We start from the raw sequence: 23,972 nt of genomic DNA, 5'->3' as shown, positions 1-23,972 counted from the left end.
AAGCTGCAAAACCAAAGTCAACCCCTGGGTAAAGCAGAGGCCCTATCTGGTCTCCTCCCGGAGGCTGAGCACTCACTCTCACCCTCCGACCTGCCTCCCTGCTCCCCACCTTCCAGAACTCCTGTGCCCCTCCCCAGCTCTGGCCAGGTCTGTTTTTCCACATAGCACTTGCCACCTTCTAACCAGCCACAGAATCCGTTTTCCCACCTTTCCACTAAAATGTAATAAGCTCCGCAAGGTCCAAGCTCTGTTTTTCTCAGACATACCACTACCTGGCACTTGTAGAAGCTAAAAGATATTCTTTGAATGAGTGCTATAGAGGTAAATGGGAAAGAAAATTTTAATATTATGCAGGAGCACATTAAAAATAAGACCATTCAACCCCTACTATGTTATCTTCTCACCAAAATGCATAGCCCAGAAGAAGCAACGAGGTAGCACTCAGACAAATCGAGATCTTGGGACTTTCTACAAGACAAGTAGCCTGCATTCGTGGCAGAATAAAGGAAGGGAACCGTTTAGATGACAGACATGACAAGCAAACATAGTATATGGTCTCTTATTCTGGACATTTGGGGACAACAGGAAAATCTAATTATGAACCATATGCTCAACATCATTATATCTCTGTTGAATTCTGGATGTATCACAAGTGTGCATGAAAATGTCCTTTTTCCTAGAAGATACATACTTACGTACTTAGGGTTCGAAAGGTATAATGTCAGCAATTGACTTCCAGATAGTTCAGGGGAAAAAAATAGTATTATTTAATACATTAGAGACAGAGAGATAAAGCAAGATTGGCAAAATGTCATCCCCACTGAATCTAGATGAGAGATCTACAGACGTTCCTTGTAATACTCTTTACAATATTTTGTGAGTTTGAGACTTTTTAAAATAAAACAAGGGTAAAGGGGAGTTAAAAATAAAAGACCTCATGCTAGGGAGATAGTTGAGTCAACAGGATGGTGGGCAGCCTGGGAGTGACCAGGCTCTGTGGCAAGTGCTGTCACAGGAATACAAGTGATGTCACTTAATTTATTGCTGATGTGTCCACATCCCAGGAATGACAGAGCGCTTCAAAGACAAGGATCTTGGCTGTCCTGTCTCCCTGCAGCCACCCACATGCTCCTGGCATGAAAGAAGCACTACATAAATGGCGAGTGGCTGAGGAAATGAATGCCTATTCATTTTCAAGCACATATTAGAAATTATAAAAACAAAGAAAATGCACGGTGCCTGGGTGGCTCAGTCAGTTGAGCGGCCTAACAGCAGACTCTTGGTTTCAGCTCAGGTCATGATCTCAGAGTTATGGAATCCAGCCCTGAGTGGGGCTGCATGTTCAGCAGGAGCTGCTTGCAATTCTCTCTCTCTCTCTCCCTCTGCCCCTCCCCCCCATTAGGCTCCTGCACACACATGTGCACTCTCTCCCTCAAATGAATCTTAAAAAAAAAAAAAAGATAAAGTGTAATATATGCATAGACGTGCAAACACTAAAAGTGGTCTAACTTGTTGGACACAATTAATTTTGAAGACCTTTTCTTAATTCGTGAGTTCAAAATCTTTTCACATCCTAGCATCTTAAAATGTGAAGTTTTGTATTTTCCAAAGGCAATAGCCTTGGAGCAGTCCTGAGGGATATGACAAGGGAACAGTGACACTGGGCCAGGGGGTGAGGTGGGGGCCACATGCCTGACAAGGGATGGGGAGGGACCATGAGAAGTCTAAAAATGCTCCATAAGGGATTCTGATGCACATCAGAGATGCACTGAGTTCTGGAAGCTGACAGAGAGATGCAGTCATTCTGACCCTGAACAAAAAAGAACACCAGGGAACAAAGAGACCTTGGTGGATTCCACCCACCAGGCCCGGGTGCTGGGTGTTATCATATGTTGTGCTCTTCTGGAAAGATATCTCACTATGTCATTTATATTTATTTTCAAGCCAGAATCACACTTACCATAAAGGGTTCAATTTATAGAGGAATCAAGTTTGGTAAGAAAGAAATTATGTTTGGGACACCTGGGTGGCTCAGTCGGATAAGTGTCTGCCTTTGGCTCAGGTCATGATCCCAGGGTGCTGGGATCGAGTCTGGCATTGGGCTCCCCACTCAGCAGGGAGTCTGCTTCTCCCTCTCCCTCTCCTCCCTTGCTCATGCTCTCTCTCTCTCTCTCAAAAATAAATAAATAAATAAAATCTTAAAAAGAAAAATAAGGAAGAAATTAGGTTTCTAGCCTGTCCACCAGCCCTCACTCATGAAATGCTGGTTTCTGGGAACTACTGCAAATGAGCATGTTAGAATCTCAGACTTGGAAAGCAATTCTGATGATTTCCTGGCCCAGCCCCCCCATCCTACACACTCCTTCCTTCCACCACAATGACTCTAACAGATTCATATAACCTTATGAATACTTTCGGTGGTGGGGTGCTCACTATCACTCAGAGCAGTCCATTTGAGGTTCCACAGCTCTGGTTCATCTGCTTACTGGGAGCAGAAATCTGTCCCACTCTTGGCTCCTGGAGCCTCTGAGGATCACACAGCCCCTTCATGTGAGGATGTGCACACGTCTGACGTGTCCACTGCCCAGACATCACACCAAATCCCAGGTGTTTGCTCTGTGAAGAAGCATATAGATTCAAAGGCCAGAAGGATAGGCTTCCCCAAGCTCCTGACCAGAAGCAGGACATCATCGGTTGTCGTTAACCATGCCACTTAGCTGTTGAGGAAGTGGCAAAAATCTCTAAACTGTTGTCAAGACAACCAAAGTCCAAATATAAATCTCTTTGGGATTCCATCCGGAAGGAGTCTTTAAGTGTACACACCCAGAGGAAATAATGAAAAGAAAGCTCCTCTCCACCCCTCCTTGCCCCCCCCCCCCACTCCTCCTCTCCTCCTTTCTCTCTCTCTCTCCCCTTGCTTTTTGCCACGTGGTGATGTGTGTTAAAAATGCATACTGGGAAGCTTTCCACCTTTGGGGTTGGAACAGCTGCTGCCTCAATATTGTTTTTGTTAGTTTTTTTTTTTTTAACATACTTTGCTGTTTTTAAGAGGGTTGTTTTTAAGCTACATGTTTCATAATGCTAGTTCAGATTACAACGTGGGATGACGGGCACTTTACTGACAAGAACAAGCCTCCTGGGCTCCAGGTGTCTAATGAGGCCCCCTTCCCAGTGTGTGCCCCTATCAAGCACATCCTCCTGCACAGCTGGCTTCCAAGGGGGACCTGCCTTAGCCCAGGAAAGGGCATTCACAGACACTTAGGAAAAAAAATGAGAAAGTCCACCCGTGAAAATAATGAGAGTCAAGAATTCATAACAGGTAGCCTAAATAAGCCCAAAGCTCTTAAGTCCTTGGTTTTTCTAAGAGCACAAAACATTCAGAGAATGCTCCACAGTCTGCTGTGGATTCCACTTGGAAGCACTCACCAAAAGAAATACAATAGACATGTCGAACCTCAGAGTCCTGAAAGGCACAGACCCAGGTGGAGAAGACATGTGAACACCTGTTGTAAATGACCCTCCTGTCAGGAACCTCTAACCACATAGAGGTTGCAGACTACAGCTAAAAGGGATAAAAATCTGCACTGCCTATGCCTAAAACAATCTTGTGCCTTAAACGGAAAGTGTGCATCCTCGAGTAACCACACAGCATTCAAGGCAAACAGCCAGGCACAAGAAGACTAGCCCCCTTATACTCCCCACACAGCCAGACTTTGGTTATGTCAGCATTCTCCATGGTCTTCTCAAAGGGGCCCAAGAGAAAGTGATGGGAACAGAGGATATGGCTTGTAGGGTCTCAGTCATCCTGGGACTCCAGGGAGTTGTGGTGATGGCTGAAAAACAGGAAGCTGAAGACTAGCCACATGGAAGACTTCATCCAGAAAAGATGGATCACCCAACACAGAAAACAAAGGAGCTCAGGGCTCCTGCTAAAATATTAAGAGGACTTTCAGACTTGGCCTTGAGTCCTTCTTTTAGTCACTGAGCTAGCAGGTTCTTTCTCTTTTTTTTTTTTTTTTTTTTTAAGATTTTATTTATCTACTCATGAGAGACAGAAAGAAAGAGAGAGAGAGAGGGAGGCAGAGACAGGCAGAGGGAGAAGCAGGCCTCATGCAAGGAGCCCGATGTGGGACTCAATCCCAGGACTCCAGGGTCACGCCCTGGACTACAGGTGGCACTAAGCATCTGAGCCACCCGGGCTGCCCTAGCAGGTTCTTTCTCAAATCAAGAGTGAACCCAAAGTGGTTAAAATGGCTCTGACCTCACTCAAATGCCAACTCACTCAGAGAAGCCCCCCATATGGATGAGCAGCTGAGAACACAGCCTATCACGCACAGCTTATCCAGGACAGGCCCAGCCAAAACACAGGACTTAACAAATTTTACTCAGCGGGGGTGACAAGGTCATTGGCCCTCTGACCCAAACAAGACAGAAACCTGGAGCCACTCTCAAAAAAACAAAGCCTCGGATGTGGTATTACAAGAATGATGCTTCAAAGCCTCCATCTGCCCAGAAATACCTTCTTGCTCTGGCAAAGCTCTTTTCTCCCAAGTCACACTCCTACCAACAGAGCCACTACCAATAACCATCAAACAAGGGTGAGGCAGTGTCTCCAGGAAGCCACTAAGATTATGCTTTATCCTTGGAGAGAAAAGAAAAGAAGTAAAGGGACTTCCTCCAGCTATCTCATCGTCCAGCCTTGCTAATTGTCACCGTGGAATCACAGGTTAGCAGGAACCACATATCTTAGCAGATCATCTGGTTAATCCTCTGCCTTAAAAGGGAAGATGCTATGGAGTCCCTTTCAGAAATGAGGCAACCGAAGTACTTGCCCAGAATTGAATCGCCAGTGATCCATTTCCCTGTAGGATACAGAGACTCATCCCTGAATAGTGGAAATCATTCATGTGAGGGGTACGGGCTGTGCCACCTAAGTGGATGACGAGGGAGAAAGCGTGAGGTGGGGAGTGGGAAGGAGGCAAACATTTCCTACTTCATTTACTCCCAAGGTCAATCCCGCACACAAAACATATGTCAAAGTCGCTCTCGATTCCTCGGGACAGGACATTCCGCGCAAGTCTTGGAAGGCCTTCCGTGAAGCTGAAATGATGCCTCGCAAGGAAAACACGAGATCCCTGACATCTATGTCCCGACTATGTTGGAGAGGCCGGCAGAGAGGGAAACCCACCCCCGCAACACTAAGAGAGGTCCGCGGAGGAGCCCCAGGGCAGGAGCCTTCGCAGATCCCAGCTGTGGCTGAGCAAGCTGGAGGCGGGCACGCTGGGGAGGTTGTCCCTAGGCTTGCAGTGAAGGGAGGGCCCCCGGCAGGTCCCCTGGAATTCTAGGCGAACCGGCCAATCTAGTATACATGACAGTTCTGGCAAGAGGCAGTGACGGGAGACAGTCAAGAACATTGTCCAGCCAGAGGTTCCAAAGCGCCTAGATGGAGCCTAGACACTTGGCCGCTCCGGTACTATTCAATCCTAACCTGGAACCATCTTCTCATCACAGGCGTCTCTACATCCCTGGACAGGCCAGTTAGCATTTCTTTTAAATAACAATGAGTGTACCCTTCTGCTGCTCTTCTTGGTAGGAAACAGTTTTCTGGGATTTGCCAGAGGCACTACCCTCGGGTTGGATGCCAAAGGCTACTGGAAACACTGCTGGAAACCAGCTCTTTCAAAAGACGAAATTCTGGGGTTTGATGTGGGCCCCCAGAAGGGCATGACCCTAAGGTGATCTGAACTCTCCGCGGCCCGCATCACCCGCAGACCTGCCGATGCAAAGGGCTGGGGTGTCTGTCTCTGTCCTTGCTTGTGGCTTCTTTCCCGTTTCCTCAGACTCAGAAAGACCCGCTTTGGGAGGGGAAGCGGTGATGGGAGGACTTTCTCATCCCGCCTTTCTCCGGAGACCGAGGCTGCCCAGGACCCCCCCCCCCCCCACGTCACCTTGCCGCCGGGTCAGCCACTCGTGCTTTCTCGCCCTTCGCTGGGCTTTCTTTCCACCCCGCAAGAAAGTGAAGAAACCCACTGCCCCCGGGAGGCAAAAAGGCTCTGGAGCCTTGGCTGAATAACTTAAAGTTTCCGCCGGAAGGAAATTATCAAAGGCGAAGGAGAAAGCCTCGGAGGCCGGAGGGAGCGCGGCGGCGGCGGCGGCGGCCCGGGGGGACCCAGGGAGAAGCTCCGGGCAGGCTCGCACCCCGCCGCCACCTGGCTGGGAAGAGGGGGCGCACGGACCAGGGGGGCAGGGGCCCGGGGGCGCACGGACCAGGGGGGGCCAGCGGGAGCTCGGACCAGGGGGGCCAAAGGGGGCCAAGGGGCGCACGGAAGAGGGGGCGCTCGGACGAGGGGGGCCAAGAGGGGCCACGGGGGCGCACGGACCAGGGGGGCCAAGAGGGGCCACGGGGGCGCACGGACCAGGGGGGCCAAGAGGGGCCAGGGGGCGCTCGGACGAGGGGGGCCAAGAGGGGCCACGGGGGCGCACGGACGAGGGGGGCCAAGGGGGGCCAAGAGGGGCCACGGGGGCGCTCGGACGAGGGGGGCCAAGAGGGGCCACGGGGGCGCACGGACCAGGGGGGCCAAGAGGGGCCAGGGGGCGCTCGGACGAGGGGGGCAGGGGCCAGGGGGCGCACGGACCAGGGGGGCCACGAGGGGCCACGGAGCGCACGGACGAGGGGGGCAGGGGCCACGGGGGGCAGGGGCCAGGGGGAGCAGGGGCCAGGGGGCGCTCGGACCAGGGGGGCCACGAGGGGCCAGGGGGCGCTCGGACGAGGGGGGCAGGGGCCAGGGGTCGCACGGACGAGGGGGGCCACGAGGGGCCACGGGGCGCTCGGACGAGGGGGGCAGGGGACGGGGGGCGCTCGGACGAGGGGGGCCACGAGGGGCCACGGGGCGCACGGACGAGGGGGGCAGGGGACGGGGGGCGCTCGGACGTGGGTGTCCTCGGCAGATGGCGGCGCAGGACTCACCCCGAGAAGACACACTTTGAGCTCCCGTATCGCCATCATGTGCTCGGGGCCGGAGCGGGCAGGGGCTCAGCATCCTCCGGGGCCGGGGCCGCGCCGCGCCCGCCCGCGCCCAGCCGCGGCCTTGAGTCTCCGCCTTCCCCTCGCCGCGGCCCGCGGGCGGGACCGCCGCCGCCGCTGCTATTTCTGGGCCGCCGGCCCCGCCGCGGTGGGTCACGTGGCCGCCGGCCGGGCTCCTCCCGGGGCTCCGGGTCGAACCTCGGCGGTCCCCAGCGCCCGGGGACGCCCCCAGACGGCGCCGGCCACCCCGGGGCCGCCCCCCGGACCTGCGGCGTCCCTGGCGGGGGGCCCCCCGCCCCCGCCCCCGCCCTGCCCAGCAGCGGACCCCGCTCTGCGAGCCCCTGTGGCAGCTGCCCCGCCAGCCCCGCCCGGCTGCAATGCCCCGTGGAGTGGAAGCGGGGGGAGGGGGCCCGGGGCCGCTGGCCGCGTCCCTGAGGATTGCATTCCTCAGCTCAAAGTGGAGGCAGCCCGCTGAGGTCCTTTATATGGGAGCACTTCGAGGTTCGCCTGTGGTCACGACGTCATATGCCTCCCTAGGATCCCCGCAGAAATGAAGCCAGACACAGCGATGAGGACAAGAAGGAACAGTTAACTTTGCAACCACCTTCTCCTGTACTTCCTACTGCGCGGGTTTCAACTTACTCCCATGTAGTTCTTAACCTTCAGCCCTAAAAAAAAAAAAAAAAACCTTCAGCCCTGAGCTTATTTTTCTATATGTAGTTGAAAATGGTTCTAGAAGCAATGATCTGTGACTCCCTCCAAAACAGATGTGTCCCCATCTGAAAAAGGAAACACGCATTGTAGAGAGGAAGCTGCCTTGCTCAGTATAGAAAATGCTATAACTTGCCTGGGCAGACACCCAACCCTCGGAAGTATAGCTAGAAATATGTAGCTCCTGATGCAGATCATCCTTCCTTAACTGGCAAATAAAAAGAGGCTCTGGCCTGAGACAGTCAAGGAAGTTTTATGGGACCTGCCCTCTCTTCTCCATCCACAGCCCAGTGAACCTCATCCACTGAGATGACTTCACTTGTTGCTACTATAGACTTGTCAGCTTTTTGGACATACCTACCTGAATGAATAATCCACTGGAGTTTCAGATTGGAAATAACATGCTTTTTCTTAAACTTCATGCCCTATCCCAAACTCTCAGGCCTCTCTCCTGATTGCCAATTCTGATCAATGACATGTCCATCCCCCCCAGCAGACCACTCACTTTCATTATCTGGCTTTATTCCTATGGAAACCATGTTGAAGCAACCTAGCACCCATTAGCACCCACGTAGCCCCATACAGTAGGAGCTTCCAAATCAAGACCTCCAGAGAGAAAAATCCTAGACCTCTAGAATCAACACAGGCCCCCAGACGGACCATTGACTGTTAAATTCCCCAGAGCAGCAGGGTCTCCTGCTGGCCAGGTGCAGGCTTGTGGAGGATTACTCACACAAATCTGGACTACATTGTTCAAAAACCAGCCAGGGACAAGACACAGGTCTTATTCAACATGGAGATTATTGTATCAGCATCTGTCTTTTGCTTAGTATCCAAAGCAAGGACAGTCTTTTATGTGAGCAGTGAGAAAAGAAGGCTGCCCAAAATTATCCAGCCCTGGTCATAGTACCTCCCTGTCCTCAGATCTGCTGAGCAGAGAGCAATGGCAACACAGTTGCAGAGAAGTAGTCTGGGAAAGTTACTCTGTGCCCAAGGGCCGCAGTGGCCTTCCCTAACGGCTCTGCTGGCCCTGGCGGTATGGCCTGAGCCTCCGTGCACAGTCACTTGCCTTCTTGGCCTTTCTTCTCACTTCCCAAAAGCCAATCAGACCAAAATGGAAGCCTTTCCATTCTTTCTACCCTATGGAATGAGTGGGAATTTGTAAACCACAGTAGGTCACTGATGGTAGGGCCATCATCCCCAGACAAAAATGATCTGACAAAATTTATCTTCCAATCCTTCACTCTTTTTTTGTGATTCTTCTCCTTCTGTGCTCTTCTCCACTAGCCTAGGTGTTTGGGATGCTTGTATGGTTTCTAGGCTCTTCCAAAACAATCCCTTATCCAAGCCTCCACCCCCAAGCCTCCAGAATCACCCCAGTCTGTTTATCCTTCTTCCCACCCCCAGCTCCATTAAAAATCACCTCCTTTGGGGCACCTGAGTGGCTCAATTGATTAAGCATCCAACTCTCGATTTCAGGTCAGGTCATGATCTCAAGTTTGAGAGATCCAGCCCTGCTTGAAGCTCTGTGCTGGGCATGGAGTCTACTTGATTCTCTTTTTCTCCCTCTCCCTTTGCCCCTCCCCCTGCCTCCCTTAAAAAAAAAAAAATCACCTCATTTACGTGAAATTCTGGTCAGTGAGAATGCTCTGCTTTACAAAGTAGTAGTCCTGGTCTGTCAGCCAGATCCCCTTCATGGGTATACACCCCCTCCTCAGCCAGGTCACCCTTTGAGACTTAAAACTGCCCTCATGAAAAACCCAGTCCCCATGATCATCCCAAGGTGATGCATAAGGCCTTGCCCAGGAAGGACAGATAATGACCACCATGACATATTCTGGGAGTGACAAGATCCTGAGTAGCTCTCAACTTTTAAAGATACAATGTTCTCTATGAATGCTATTATTATACTCTTTGATTACTGTGCTGAGGGCCTGTCCTGACTCCCCTGGAATTTTCTGCATATGAAGAGGTTCTAATATAACTCAAGCAGGGATCAACTTTCAATGATACATAACTAAAAATTTATGAAATAAAATAAAATAGGAAATGCAAGTTTTCTCAATGAGACCTTTGTAAAGTAAAAGGTCATTGTACTAATTCAGACTCCTGCCTTTCTGCTGCTTGAAAGTCTTCAATGGCACCAAACAAAATGAAATCCAAGCTCTTCAGGAGATCTTGCAATACCCTACCTAATCTAGACTCTCTTCTGCCCACCTGGTGAAACTCATCCTCCCTCAGAGACCTGCTTAAATTTCACCGCTAAGCAAAGTCTCCCTGGAGCTTCTACGTACTTGCTCATGCTTCTCTTAGCATTTACTCAACATAAATAAAGGAATTAACAATTAAATACTTTTTACAACAAGTCAGAGTCTAAACAAATCCACAGAAGGAATCACCCACCCACCTTTATGAAAGGTAACCATAGATTATATCAAGAATCATTTCTGTTTTACTAGGGTTTAAAAATAACGAATAATGTTTTAAAAAGAAAACTGACTAGGAATGATTTTTTGTTTGTTTTTTTTTACTTCAGCTACTTTCTTCAGCAGGATCTTTGGCCTCTTATGCTATTCAAACAAGACTGCTATTTTGTGGGTCTCTGGTTCATGCGTGATACAGCCCTGGAATCCACGGGCTATGCACATAATGGATGCTTGAGCCTGGATACTTGTCCTTGGACTGCATCTCAGAAGGTTCCACATATGATGGCTTTTCAAAAGAAAAGAGAAATTCTTCAACGAGTATTTAGCATTAAGTCTACCAAATGACTAGAAAGTGCCCAGGAAAATCATCCCATTCTTTCTTTAAAAATTTAGCAAAAGCCAATAACATTCACAACATTGGTCATGTTTTTTGATCCAGCAAATCTGTCTTTGGACAATCACCTAGAAATAACCACAAATTGTGAACCAATATAAAGCCTGCCTCTCTGTGCACAAACATGCACACAAGGAAACAAATAAATACGTGAGAGGGACAAAAAAAATCATCTCTGCTGAGAAAAAGGGAACAGAGCTACATTCAGGGCAACTTTGAAGGAATGAGACCACTGACATCCCTTCACACCGGGGGAGCGAATAAGCAAATGACAATGCTTCACTAGGGTACATTTAATGTACACAGTGGTGTGTGTCGCCTAGGTAGTAAATGAAATGTGGGTACTATGTAGACTTACAGAGAAGTTTGTAGGAGATAAGTTTCTGTGAGAATAACATGACACAAAATTGGGTCTGCGTGTTAAATAGGATAAGGCACACAAATGTATTACAGCTCCCCAGACTGCAGGCTGATCTCAGCGGGCTGGCAGTGAGTCATCTGGCAGTGAGTCAAGGGCCAGTTAAGGAAAAATTAAAATGTTTACGAACCTTGTTTTTAATAGTTGTATCTCTCTTTTATGGAACTTTAGGGTCTGCAATATCAGTTAAATAGCCTTTTCGTATATCTCATTTTCTGAGCCCTTCCTTCCTTCCTTCCTTCCCACCTTCCTTCCTTCTCTCTTCCTTAAGTTTCGGGTATGTTCTAACTAGCATGTGCTGCCGTCTCTTATTTGTAATTCAGACCTTTTAAACACATTTCAAGAAGCTAAACTCCTGGACATACCAGTTAAGCCAGCGATCTGAGGAATTTTAGGAAAGCAGAAGTGAAAGGACCCCACAATCCACCCACAGACTCAGACAAGGAGAAAGTAGCCTGAAAGGGATGCTGAGTTGCTGGGAACACCTGAGAACAGAAGGAGCCTCATTCATGAGGAGGAGAAGGAATGGTCCCCATGCCCCTGGAATGGGGCAGGATGGTGAAGGACCTGGCAAGTGGATACACATTCCTCTGTGAGTGACTGTCCCCCTTAGCCACTCTGGTTGTCTTCATCTTCACATGGAAAGGATGGTGGCATCTCTTAGAAGCTCAAAAGTTCAGAAGTTAGTGAGCCGTCAGCTCTTCAGAGAAATGGATCAAGGAGGGTCGAGACCCATTTTCTTGGTTTTCTCCATTACCACCTGAATGGGAGTGCCCAGAGTGTTCAAGAACAAGCCGCCGATCACCCTAAATTAAAGCCAGGGAGGCCTCTGTTGGGCTCTCACAGATGATTGGTGTTAAGCAGTAATTTTTAGATTTTCCAGACATACCTCCCTGGGTCTCCACACTGAGCCCCTCCTCACCCAACTGACCTCTTCACAGACACTCCTGCCCATCAGCCTCTAAAGTCATTCCCTGGTTAAGCTGAAAGGATTGAGTTAAAAGAAAATACAAGATATATATTAACACCTCCCACAAAATATAAATGAGTGGATTCAACGGGGAGACCACCTCCCAAAAACCATAAACAGTATGTGACACAGTCAGTCCTCTTCTCTCTTGCTGCTTATTTGTAAAACTGAGAAAGGAAATTGCAAGGATGCGGCCCAAAGTCAACCCAGGCCAGTTTCCTTTCTTAGGCAATGAGTAGGTTGTCCTTTCCCGCTGTTCATGTGAGTTTACCTGGAATTGCTTAGAGCAATGCTATGGAGTTTAGGATATACTTTTGTCTTAAAAGAGATTTATGTTTGACTTTTTTTTTTTTTTTGGTAGTTGAACATTATTTGTTATCAAACTAGAAAATTGATTCTAGATGTTGGAAACAGTTCTCATGTCTTCAGGAATTTCTATTTTTAATTGTTGACATACCCATTCAGCAAATGGTAGATGCTGACTATGTGCTAGCCATTGGGTGTGGGACCAAGTGAGACAGAGAACATCCACTGGCATAGAGCCCACAATGGAAACAGGCAAACAAATAAATGGGCAGCTATCTTATGCTGTTAAATGTCTGGTGTTTAGTACTTCCGTCTTATTTTTCTGACCCTTCTAATTAAGAAAAGAAGTATAATTTCAGAGTCAGCAGACCTTGAATGCAATGAAACCCAGTCCCCATGTAAGGGGGATGATGATCAAGATGGATAGAGTCTGAACCTAGTCAATCAGGAAGGGTGTGTGTGTGTGCATGTGTGTGTGTGTGTGTGTGTGTGTGTGTGTGTGAGAGAGAGAGAGAGAGAGAGAGAGACAGAATGACAGACACAGACACAGACAGAGATCTTTGTTCTGTCTGAATTCCTGACACTGCCCTAGACTAGGAAGAGCCTAATGCTAACAATCCCTAATTCCAAGTGTCTCTCAGAAGATCTTAGTACTCAGTTCAACAGTTAACTGCTGCCTTACGGGTTCAATTACATTGGAACTCTTGCAAATTGTGTTTTGATTATTGTGGTTATTGTTGTTGAACTACCACTCTCATTGTTATTCATTGACTTGCTTGATTTGCCAGTGTGACAGAGCTTGTCATAAATCACCTGTAATCACCCCTGAGCACAGCACATATTTGGCACTCAGTGTTTAAGTGAGTCGATGAGAGAGTGAGTATGTCAGCACCACATACAATTTCAGAAGTGGTAGGATAGAAAGAGCACCTGACAGCAGAGCAAGGTTTAAACTGAGGTTCCTTCATCCCCTGCTTGTGTGAATTTAGGGAAGTTCCTGAATCTCTTAAACCTTCAGTTTCATACTCTGTTGAAGGTGGTTGTAAAAAGGTTGTTGCATTATTTTGGGGGAGGATTACATTAGGTGTGTGTGTGTGTGTGTGTGTGTGTGTGTGACTAGCAAACCTGGATGACTGACTAACTCTCCCAGTTTGCATGGGATTCTCCAAATTTTCATAGTGAAAGTCCTGCATCCTGGGAAACCCTCAGTCCCAGGCAAATTGTGCTGGTTGTCCACCCTATTCCCTTCCCCCAAGCCTATAAAACTGTTTCTGGGTTGCTATGATCCTTAAAAAGGAAGTGTTAACTTCCAACCAGCCTCACTTCCTTCCTCAGTTTTTCAGCTCTGAATATAGAAAGGACTCTAGATTAGAAAGCAACACCAACACTTTACATTGACCCATAAACATCTTAATAACCTATAAGCTTTCACCATTTTACACTTGGTTCATATGGAAGACTTAAATATGCAAATTATAACTTCAGCGAAATAACAGCGGTTTCACTGAATGAAATACTAGGTTTTTAAAAACAGGAACTAGGGAAAGATTACTAAGTTTTCTAGCCCCCTGGCAAGGCCCCTTTCCCCCTTTTGGTAGTTTATAATTTACTCTGTCTCTCATTTTTGATGTCCACTCCATACTTTCCCATACATACATCTCAAATGTTGTATTCTTCTACCGAACTAAAACTTTCCTTCAGAACCAACCTATCAGGGACGCCTGGGTGGCTCAGAGAGTCTGCCTTTGGCTCAGGGCATGATCCTGGGGTCCTGGGATGGAGTTCCACATCAGGCTCCCCACAAGGAGCCTGCTTCTCCCTCTGCCTATGTCTCTGCCTCTCTCTCTCTGTGTCTCTCATGAATAAATAAATAAAATCTTAAAAAAAAAAGAGAGAGAGAGAGAATCAACCCATCATAGCTCTGGTGGAAGGGATTTTTAAGGCAAAAAAATCCTTTCTTGGGTAAATATTCTGGGAATTTGACTTTCCTCCAAACATTATTCCCTTAGCCCAAATCCGGCCACCTGAGTTTCAGGCTAGGGCACCTCTCTTAGTTCTGCTAGCAGCAGTTGTTGAGAAGCAGTGTGCCAAAATCACCTGGTGGTATGCTGTGAAGATGCTAAGGTGGGAGGGCTCTGGCTCCCGTTTTCCTAAATGGAGAAAAGAAAATGAAGATTTACTTTCAGAAATCAAAAGGAGAAAGACTGATAGATTTGAACACATAAAAGTTAACTCCTTTTTATGCAGGAAATATTATAAACATAGTTTTTTAAACTTCAATCTAAAAGAATATTTGGCATAAATATGACTTAGTTAATAATCTTAACATGGAAAGCATTAATATGTTAAAGAAAGAAACTAAGATCCCATTAGAAAAAAATGAGCAGACACTAAGATTAGGTATTAGGCAAAAATATTCCCTCTCACCACTCTTTTTCAACTTCAAACTAGAAGTTCTTGCTAATGCAATAAAACAAGAAAAGAAAACTAAAATTTACACAGATTGGAAAGGAAGACATAAAACTATCTTTGCATCTTAGTTGTCAGATGACATTATTATTTAAGTAGAAAATCTGGAAAAATTGATTTTAAAAAAGCAAACCTGAAACTAATAAGCAATTATACCAAAGTTGCAGGATATAAGCTTGATATACAAAAGTCAATTGCTTTCTTATATGCTAGCAATGAACAAGTGGAATTTAAAATTAAAAACAATACCATTTACATTATCACCCCCAAAATGAAATACTTAGATATAAATCAACAAAATAAGTATAAGATCTACATGAAGAAAACTATAAAACTCTAGTTAATGAAATCAAAGAACTAAATAAATGGAGAGATATTCCATGTTCACAGATAGGAACACTCAATATTGTCAGTTCTTCCCAAATTGATCTATAGATTCAACACCATGGATATTTGTGGATGTTGACAAGTGTATACTCTAAAGTGTATATGGAGAGGCAAAAGACCCAGAATAGCCAACGTGATGCTAATGAAGAACAAATTTGGAGGACTGACACTACTTGACTTTAAGGCTTACTATAAAGCTACAGTAATCAAAACAGTATGGTATTGATGAAACAGTAGACAAATAGATCAGTGGAACAGAATAAAGAACCCAGAAATAAACCCCCATAAATACAGTCAACTGATCTTTGATAAAGGAGCCCAGGCAGCAATGAAGCAGAGTCTTTTCAACAGATGGTGCTAGAACAACAAATTACTGGGTTGTATGGTACTACTATACCTATTAGAATTACATAAATCCAGAACACCGACATCAAATGCAGGTGAAGATATGGAGAACTCTCATTTATTGCTAGTGGGAATTCAAAATGGTATGACAACTTTGGAAGACAGATTGGCAATTTCTTATAAAATAAACAATCTCACCGTACAAAATCATACTCCTTAGTATTTACTCAAATGAGCCGAAAACCTAATATCCACACAAAACCCTGCACACAGATAGCAGCTTTATTTGTAATTGCCAAAAGTTGGAAGCAACCAAGGTGTCCTTCAGTATGTGAATAGATAAACTGTGGTACATCAGGACAATGGAATATAATTCAGTCCTAAATAGAAATGAGCTATCAAGCCATAAAAGACATGGAGGAACATTATATGCACATTACTAGGTAAAAGAAGCCAGTCTGAAAACACTACACTATAATTCCAACTATACGACATTCTGGAAAAGGCAAAACTATGGAGGGGTGATTGCTAGGGGTTAAGGGTCAAGGGAAGAGATGAAAGAAGAGAGCACAGGGATTTTCAGGGCAGGAAAAATACTTTGTATGATCCTGTAATGAGGGATACATGTCACTCTACAATTGTCCAAACTCATAGAATATACAACACTAAGAGTGAACCCTAACGTAAACTATGGTTTCTGAGTGATTATGATGTCCCAACATAGGTTATCAATTTTAAAAATCATACCCTCTGGTGAGAGATTTTTATAATAGAGGAAGCTATGCATGTGTGGGGCCAGGAGGTAATATGGGAAATCCCTCTACAGTAGTTCCACCCTTATCCATAGTTTTGCTGAGGTTCCAGTTGCCCTGGTCAACTGTGGTCCAGAACCAGATGATCCTCCTTCTACATATCAGAGGGTCAATAGTAGCCTAAAGCTATGGCACAATGCCTAGGTCATTTACCTCACTGCCTCTCATCATGTAGGCATTTTATCATCTTACATCATGAAAGAGAAGTACAATAAGACTTTAAGAGAGACGCCACATTCACAATTTTATTACAGTATATTGTTACAATTGTCCTATTTCATTATTATTTTTTGAGAGGAGAGAGAGAGAGAGAGAACAAGAATGAGAAGGATCAGAGGGAGAGGGAGCAGCAGACTCCTCACTGAGCAGGAAGCCAGCCCAATGTGGGGCTCAATCCCAGGACTTGAGATGATGACCTGAGCCAAAGACAGACGCTTAAACAACTGAGCCACCCAGGTGCCCCAAGAAGATGACTCTTAACAACAAGAGTGAACACTAATGGAGTGTTCATTGCTAGCTGGGTACCAGGTACCACTCTGCCAAGTATCTTATCAATTATGTCATGTCCTCCTGCCTAGAAGAAGGTCCAAATGTTCTTGAAACTGAGGCAAAGAGGTCTCTGTAAGGGTCTGCCTTTGTGGGCCACAGCCAGGATTCAAGCCCAGACATTGTTACTATTCAGTGAGCTCCTTACTTGATTTCTAGTTTGAGGTGTTGGCAAGGATATGCAGGTAAAAATAATGAGCTGAGGAGAAAGTAAAATATCCAAGCTAGACATAGAGGATCAGGAGTTTGCTGCAAAGATGAGAGATTGCTGCTGGCTCACACACACACACACACACACACACACACACACACTGCTATTTGTACAGATCCCATTCCTCCCTGTTAACTGGAAGCTCCCAGGGGTCCAGGACAGTATCTGGAACATTTTGGAAATCTCTGCAGGGCCAAGGAATCTCCACAGAGTGTAAAAATAATATTTGTTGAACACATGAAATCATGTCTATGAAGCACAGAAGTTTCCGCTCACAGTATTATTCTTGATGCCCTAGAGTTCTTACCTAAAAAGAAAACAATAAACCCAATAATATTTGTGATGATTAACTTATGTGTTAACTTGGCTAGCCCATAATACCCAGATATTTGGTCAAACATTATTCTAGAAGTTTCTGTGAAGGTATTTTTAGATGAAATTAACATTTAAATTAATGGACTTTGAATAAAGCAGATTACCCTCTATAAAATGGATAGGACTCATCCGATCAGTTGAAGGCCTTTATAGAAAAAGACTGACATCCCCAGAGGAAAAGGGAATTCTGCTGACAGATGGCCTTCAGACTTGAATTGTGACTGTACCTTAAGTCTCTAGCCAGCTGGCCTACCCTACAGATTTTGGACTCACCAGCCCCCAGAATCACATGAATCAATCTCTTAAAATCTCTTTATATACACACACAGTATTCACAACCTATCGACTTCATTTCTTTAGTGAACCCTAATATTTAATTGATTCTTTCTTTGTCCTGAATCTGCTACCCCGATGCATACATACTGGTCCTGACCCCGTTTCCCCAAATATTAACCAAGTACCCACTATGTAGCCAGAGTTTCATGACTTAAAAATAAAAAGTGGAGATAACAGATCCGAGTGTAATGTAGAAAAAGCATGGCCTGTAAGGTTTAAGCTAGTGACCAAGAAGTGGCAAAGGTAGAGAGAAGCTGGTAGAGAAGCAGAGATGGGTCAGAGCTAATGATGCTAGCTCAGAATCAAGTAGCAGAGCTATTGCATGGGAGTGTTGGACTCTAGGAGGAAAAGGCACCACTTGGGGAAGATGTTACTGACCATGCCATCAGATGTCCAGAATCTCATCTGGACTGCAATTATCTAGCCTGAACTCAAGGGCATGATCCAGAGAAGTGAAACAGAAAAGGCATTATTACTTCCTCACTATCCAGGGGAATTGAGAGAGAGGGCTGCAGCTTAGACCAGGAATAGAAAAGAGTTCTCTTTAGGAAATGAAAGAGAGAAGCGATTTAAAATTCTGCTGTGTTAAACCAGACTCAGCTAGCCAAAATAACAAGACTGCAACTTAGATACATGGATAAAATATTGGAGGCACATAGCAGATGCCCAGCAGATGCAGATTTCCCAAATATTTGTTGGGAAAAATGAATGGATGAACAAATGAAATCCCTGAGACATGCTGCCAGCTGAATGAAGGAAGAAAACCAAAGGAAAGCTGAAGGAAAGGCTGGATGTCAAGGAGGAGACCTCTAGATGGTGGGTGGTGGGAAGTTACCACTTCTGCTGAGGATGGCTTACTTCCTCATGCTGGTGCCTTCCTAGGTTGCTCATGTCAGTCTGATTCCTCAGTCCCCGCATCTGGGAGACACATCTGTCCCGAAGCCAGGCTCAAGCCCACCTTTGCACATAGCACTCAGGTATTCTTAGGGAAGTTATCCAGAGCTAGTACTCTCCCTGTCCTCCTCTTCTAAAATAGTTTTGTAATTATGAAAGTAATACCTGGTTATTTATTGAAAATTAAGGAACACTATGACAAGGGAGAAATCACATTATTTTCACCAACCCAAATGCACACATAAACCCATACTAATAGTAAGTTATTTCTGATCTTCTTTCTGTGCGTAAAGTTAAATCCTGAAATTATTATAACCATTCCATATCCATAATTTTGTATTTTTTGTTTACTAACATTATATCCAAAATAGTTTCATTTGACATAATACAATTTTGTAAGAAATATGATGCTGGTTTTTTTTTATTATAGTGAAATACACAGAACATAAAAGTTCCATTAGTGACATTTAGTGCATTCACAAGGTTGTGCAACTATCACCACTATCCAGTTCTAGAACATTTTCATCTCCTCAAAAAGAAACCTTCCGCCCATTAAGCAGTCACTGTCCACAGCCCCCTAGCACCCACTGATCTGCTTTCTATCTCTATGGATTTGCCAACTCTGGATATTTCAAATAAATGAAATCATACAATATATGATCCTTCATGACTGGCTTCCTTCACTTAGCAAAGTCTTCAAAGTTCATCCTTACGGTAGCCTGTGTCAGTACTTTATTCCTTTTTCTGTGATACTGTTTTAAATCCTACTCTTCGGCTCAAAACTCTTATATGGTTCCCTGCTTGCCTATCCAAATAAAGTCTGAGCTCCCTCATGTGGCATTCACTATTCTGTAAAATCCTGTCTGCCCATTTTACCTGCACCAGCTTACACTACTTGCTGGCCTCTGACCTCTCCTAAGCCCCAGTCCCTGCAGCTCTAAATCCATGATTCTCTAAGCATGGTCCCCGGAGCAATGGCAGCAGCATCACCACCTGAGAAACTGTCATACTAAGATACCTAGTTCTATGGGTTATTTCTGATGTATATGAAATTTGAGAGCCATTGGTCTAAGTCACACCACCTCAAAGTCTGGTTCATATGCTGTGTCCCTGAAACCTCAGCTTTCTCTCTTCTCTTACATGCCATTGGATATTCTCCTACCTCCTTGAGGGGATTTCTCACTTTTCACACTAGGTCATAGTCATATCTCCATTACCAGACCTCGCTGTGTCATCTAGTTTACCTAAACACTGAGAAGGAGGTTGGAGAAGATGATTTTACAGGTTGTCTCCGGCTGAGATTCCAGGCATAAACTCCCAGGGATGGACCAGCTATTGCTTGTATCTTCCGTTACACACTAGAGCTGGAAGTGTGGCTCCCAAGTGGAGACTGCCATCAATCTGCAGCAAAATGAGAAGAGGAAAAAAAAGATAAAGTAATAAGGTTTCTTTTACACTAAATGTATTTAAATGTGTTATCCTGAGGTTATGACTTTCCTATTTTTTTGGTTATTAAAGTGTACTTTCTTTCTTTTTTAAGTAGGCTCCATGCTCAGCATGGCACCCAAGGCAGGGTTTGAATTCACAACTCCAAGATCAAGACCCAAGGCGAGAGATAAAAAGTCGGATTGTTACCCAACTGAGCCACCCAGGCACTCCAAAATGTCCTCTCTTTTAGGAATGATAGTGGGAGTAGAGGGGATGTTGGGAGTTCAGGGGTCTTATCTGCGTTTGTGTTGTTTATGCTTACAAGTCTATTATCAGATATCAGGTATTCTCATTTTACTGATCTGTCTGGGAACCTGTGGCTCTATAAAGATAGTGGCATGGGAGAAGCTCAGCCAGGGAGGTATTTGGGAGCACCATTCTGGAACCGCCTGGGAGTACCTGGCTTCTACATAATTCAAGAGCCAGAGTTGGGCTTTATTCAGCTTCAAAGCTGCTCTCCCTTCCCAAATAGCAGAGCCAGAGCTCAGAGATCACAGAGCTCAACTATGAAAGAGATAGGAGAAACACAGATAGGAAACCCACTGCTTGGGTGATAAGGGTCTTCAACATGCATGATGGAAGGCATTTTAAAGGATAGCAAACCTCCTACATTCCAGCTTTGTAGGTTTATTCACATGCACGCGTGCGCACACACACATATATACATGCATGCACACTAATTAAAGCTATAAAACCAGCTGATGAGTACTCAGAATCTGAACTTTGAGAAATTCCAGTTGGAGTGTCTTTGAAAGCCATGAGATTTATTTTTTAAAAAGTCCTACTCTGTGGTCCTATCAGCAGACATCAGCATATTAAGCCCCAGCAGATATTAAGCAAGAGGAGAAAAGTTCAAGATGAGCAGGATGAGACAGGACAGACATCATTCTCCCAGCCATAATTGGCAAGAGAGGATAGATTACTGACAGTATTTATGTTTGAGTTAAGTGGTGATAAACTCCACACAGCTTGTTCAGAAACAGGCTCGGTTTTTCTCATTTATTCCTATTGCCTTATTTCCAAAGTCCAATAAATTAAAGGATCCTATACTAGATTTTTTTTTTTAGAAATTCTATCCGATTTAGAAAGACACTTTCCTCTGAGAAATGCTCCTTCTACAAAGAAAAAAAAAATGGGGTGTTGGGGGGTGGGAGGGCAGGCCACTGTTGTTTTACTACCCACCTGACTCCTTGGCCACTGATTTGACCGCAAGTGGGCACAGGTGGATACTTGATTGAAAACAGACCAATGCAGTTCTCTCACAGGAATTTGGAATTGAGGCCCTAAGATTCTCTTCAGTCTCTACATGCAACTGGAACAAAGGTGATATTATCTCAGGTGCTATAATGTGAATGACACACATGAGGTAGAAGGAGGCATGGAGCCAATGTGAGGAGAGACAAATGGGTTCTGACCATGTTTCAAGAGGAAAAGAGTCTAGGAAATGACTGACAACGTTCCAGTCAGCCCTCCAGTTCCTGGGGCAAGCTTCTCATGAGTAATCCATGTTCCTGACTTGGATCTCTGAACTATCCATGAAACCTAATATACCCGGCCCCCTTCTTTACTCAAGTGAGCAGGAAATGAGGTTCCATTTCTTATAACCCAAAGAATTCAGTTAAGACAGATCCTTCCAGACAAACCCAACCCCAAATGACAATCCCAATAAAGATTCTGGTGTCCTGGGAGGGCAAACCAGGCACCCATTACTAGAAGGGAGGCTCGCAGGACCACAGGCATCAAACCTAGCAACCAGTGGAAGCTCAAGAAAAGCAAACAAATCAAGTAACCAGGCAATAGCTTAAGAAGAATATTCAAAAGAATGGTGTATTACAGCTAGAGATGATTTAAGACAAGACAACCACCTTCAAATATCACAAGCATATTCAAAAGGAGGAGGGAAGATTGGTACTCAGTTATTTCTTCTTGGATTCAAACCTTACCTCATCTGAGGGGGAAAATTGAGCTGGCTAAATTCTGACGTCCTACAGATGGCAAAGTAGCAATCAAAGAGTAGAAGTCCCAGAGCGACCCATTTCAGCTCATCTACAGGAGAAACTTACTCTTTGAAGAGTTGTCCAAGGTGGAATGCATTCCGGAGCAAGGATTTAAAAATCCTCCTGACTCTGCTGGAGGCTCCAAGCAGAGCCAAGATGTGACTCCCCACCGGGGAGGTGGTAGGGCTCCATGATGGTCCCCGGTGCCTATCCAGTGACTCACACCAGCCCGCTGCATCTTCACTTGTCCACTGTGAACAAGAACAGTGTGTGTGTTCATATGACCACAATGCAGCTGGTTTTTAAAAAAAATTTTTCAGGGGATCCCTGGGTGGCGCAGCGGTTTAGCGCCTGCCTTTGGCCCAGGGTGCGATCCTGGAAACCCGGGATCAAATCCCACGTCGGGCTCCCGGTGCATGGAGCCTGCTTCTCCCTCTGCCTGTGTCTCTGCCTCTCTCTCTCTCTCTTTCTCTCTCTGTGTGTGTGACTATCATAAATAAATTTAAAAAAAATTTCACCCTGACTGCCTTTTTTCTTTGAGGTTATTATTTCATTAAAATGATCTTTTTAGTGACCCAAGTATGATAACAGATGGAATAATGGATGAATTTTTAATTTTTTATCAGTCTTCACTAGACAAAATATGGAGGTAGCAACTTTACATCAGTTCCCCCATTTTTTGTGTTCTTCTATGTGTGTGTGTGTGTTAATTGATTTGTTTCTGTGTTTGTTTATATTGCTCCATGAAATCCAAGAGCCTGGAACTACTCTCCTTTCTCACCTTCTGCCATGACTTATTTGTATATGAACTGTATAACCTTAATCCCCCTTCCAACTATGGGTTCTAGACTCTAGGATTGAACTTTATTTCCAACAAACTTTACAATCTGTCTTAACACCTAATGTGGACAAGCAAAGGAAAACAACATGTCTCCCTCTAGAACCACTCTTGATTTGCCTGAATTTTCTAGCCATGCAGCTGCTGTCAAATGGGGAAATTTACAGTGTTACACTGAAAGAGACATTGAAGTTTTGCCTCAAAGTTTCTATTTTGAAAATTTTCAAACTTACCAAATGTTAAAAGAATTGAACAAATCAGGGCAGCCTGGGTAGCTCAGCAGTTTAGCGCCGCCTTCAGCCCAGGTTGTGATCCTGGAGACCCGGGATCAAGTCCCACGTTGAGCTCCCTGCATGGAGCCTGCTTCTCCCTCTGCCTGTGTCTCTGACCCTCTCTCTCTGTGTCTCTCATGAATAAATAAATAAAATCTTTAAAAAAAAAAAAGAATTGAACAAATCATTCAGATACCCTTAACCTAGATTCACCAACTGATAACATTTGCCACATTTATTTGCTCTCTCTTTTACTATATATATAACATATATATATAGTATAGTATAGTAGTTTTGTGTATATATATATACTATATATACACACTTTTTTTTAGCTGAACTATTTGAAAGTTAGAGTAATCATCACATTTCATGCTTAAGTACTTCAGCATGTATCTCCCCAAAATAAAAACATTCTCATATAAAACTTCTCATTCTCAAGATACTTAACTTTGATAAGCAATTAATTAATAATATTATATTAATAATTTTTATAATAACTTGTCATCGCATTAATTAATATAAAATATACAACCCACAGTTCCTTGCCTTGTTCTACCTTTCATGATTTTTGACATTTTTGAAAATCTAGTTGTCTTGTAGAATGTCTTCTACATTCTGGACTTGTGTGAATTGTTTTCCCTTAACTAGATGCAGGTTAAGCATTTTGACAACTATACCGCAAAGGTGATGTTGCATTCTTCCCATTACATCAGAGCAGGGGGCTCATTTGCAAATGTATTCTATTACTGG

General features: G+C 45.0%; 1 protein-coding gene across 2 annotated transcripts in view; it reads right to left on the bottom strand.

Annotated features, from left to right (window-relative positions):
- RAB31 (RAB31, member RAS oncogene family) overlaps positions 1–7,187 on the bottom strand; it is a 128,971-nt gene extending 121,784 nt beyond the window's left edge. Inside the window, exon 1 of one of the 2 annotated variants that reach the window (XR_007412171.1) lies at positions 6,968–7,187. Coding sequence is in view for 1 of the 2 variants with exons in the window: in XM_025429523.3 (XP_025285308.1) it covers positions 6,968–7,006 (39 nt within the window). In the remaining variant the exon portion in view is untranslated. The remainder of the gene's footprint in view (positions 1–6,967) is intronic. The other variant, XM_025429523.3, reaches the window with a different exon arrangement.
- Positions 7,188–23,972: the final 16,785 nt, after the last annotated feature.

The sequence above is a fragment of the Canis lupus genome, chromosome 7 (assembly GCF_003254725.2).
Source record: "Canis lupus dingo isolate Sandy chromosome 7, ASM325472v2, whole genome shotgun sequence".
Lineage (NCBI taxonomy): Eukaryota > Metazoa > Chordata > Mammalia > Carnivora > Canidae > Canis > Canis lupus.
Note: the sequence above shows the minus strand (reverse complement) of the source record. Positions and strands in the feature narration are given on the sequence as shown.